The sequence below is a fragment of the Miscanthus floridulus genome, chromosome 3 (genome assembly GCF_019320115.1).
Source record: "Miscanthus floridulus cultivar M001 chromosome 3, ASM1932011v1, whole genome shotgun sequence".
NCBI classification, from domain to species: domain Eukaryota; kingdom Viridiplantae; phylum Streptophyta; class Magnoliopsida; order Poales; family Poaceae; genus Miscanthus; species Miscanthus floridulus.
This window is the reverse complement of record NC_089582.1, coordinates 136495380-136497043: the sequence shown is the minus strand read 5'-3', so window position 1 is coordinate 136497043 and position 1664 is coordinate 136495380. Positions and strand designations below refer to the sequence as shown.

Below are 1664 nucleotides of genomic sequence, written 5' to 3'. Positions count from 1 at the left end.
AACTCACGCGGCGGTGAGCATTGGCGATGATGAACACACGAGCGTGGCAACCTGGGAACGAATAAAATGATCTAGACACAGAGATTTGGTGCTGCTAGAACGCAATGTTTTTCTGATGCACTTGTATTCTATTTATTGGAAAGCAAGTAGGAGACATGCCATGCTAAGCGCGCACGACACGAGGAGTGTGCGCGTCCATCCCCACACACCGCGTCGCTGGTTGTCGCTGCATGCTCTAGTTCATGGCCGAGCAAGGCTAGGCCTCGATGTCCTATGCACGTGGAGTCCACAGGCCGGATCCTATGCACAAGCATTGCTGATAATAGAAACATGCAAACTATCTATCTATAGCACATAGGAGTATCTAACAAATCTCCTCCTACTCCTAGTGTGCCTGCTGTACATTGTAGACACCAAGCTTGGAGCGAAGTTGACAGAAGCGTTCATGCCCCAGAGCTTTGGTGAGGATGTCTGCCAGCTGCTCCACTATCCTAATGGACTGGAGCTGAACCCTGTTCTCCTCGACACATTCACGAATGTAATGAAATCGAACATCAATGTGCTTACTTTGGTCGTGGAACACTAGATTCTTGCTGAGTGCGATGGCAGACTCGTTGTCGATCTTCAGTGAGATGGTGCCCGCCTACTCGCCTTTAAGTTCTACAAGAAGACATGCAAGCCACACTCCCTGGCAAGAAGCAGTGGTTGCTGCTATGTACTCTGCCTCACAAGAGGATAGAGCCACAACATGCTGCTTTTGGGATTGCCAGGTGATCACATTGCCACCGAGGAAGAAAATGACTCTGGTTGTGCTCTTGCGAGTGTCGATGTCGCCGGCCAAGTCGCTGTCGCTGTAGCGGATGAGCTGTGCTTCCTTCTTCCTCTTGTAATGACAGTCGAAGTGCAGAGTGTCGGCAACATATCTAAGCACCCTCTTGACTGTGACCAAGTGCTCGGTGGTGGGTTTCTCCATGAAGCGGCTGATGTAGCCCACCGAGTACGTGAGAACTGGCCTCGAGTTCACCAGGTAGCGAAGAGAGCCGACAATGCTGTGGTACATGGTTGGACCAACGGATGGAGCAGAGCTAGACTTACTTAGTTTCAGTCGTGACTCCGTGGGGGTGTGGCTTGGACTGCATCCAGCCAAACCGACATTCTATAGTATCTTGGCAGCGTACGTGCTCTGGCTGATGGTGATGCCGACCTCGGTCTAGGACACCTCTAGACCCAGGTAGTACCGAAGTTGGCCGAGGTCAGTCATTTGAAATGTTGATCGCATCTCCTCCTTGAACTTGCTAATGTCGGTGTTGTTGCTGCCCGTGATCACTAGGTCATCAACGTACACGCCAACGACCAACCGACGGTCGCCTGCTCCGCATAGGTACACGGTGTGCTTGGAGGTGCTTCTCTGGAAGCCCAGCTTGATTAGAGATGAATCGAGCTTAGCGTACCAGGCGCGTGGGGCTTGGCGCAGGCCATAGAGAGCCTTCACCAGGTGCAGGACCTTGTGCTCATGCCCGCGTAAGATGAAGCCTGGTGGCTGCTTGACGAAGACCTGCTCCTAGAGGATGCCATTCAGAAATGCGGACTTGACGTCCATGTGGTGCACTGCCCAGCCTTTGGAGGCGACGTGAGCTAGCAGCAACCGCACGGACTCGAGTCGC

General features: G+C 52.8%; 1 protein-coding gene across 1 annotated transcript; it reads right to left on the bottom strand.

Moving 5' to 3' along the window:
• Positions 1–643: 643 nt before the first annotated feature.
• LOC136544506 (secreted RxLR effector protein 161-like) lies at positions 644–1060 on the bottom strand. Its single transcript, XM_066536646.1, has one exon. The coding sequence runs from the start codon at positions 1058–1060 to the stop codon at positions 644–646; it is 417 nt and encodes a 138-aa protein (XP_066392743.1).
• Positions 1061–1664: the final 604 nt, after the last annotated feature.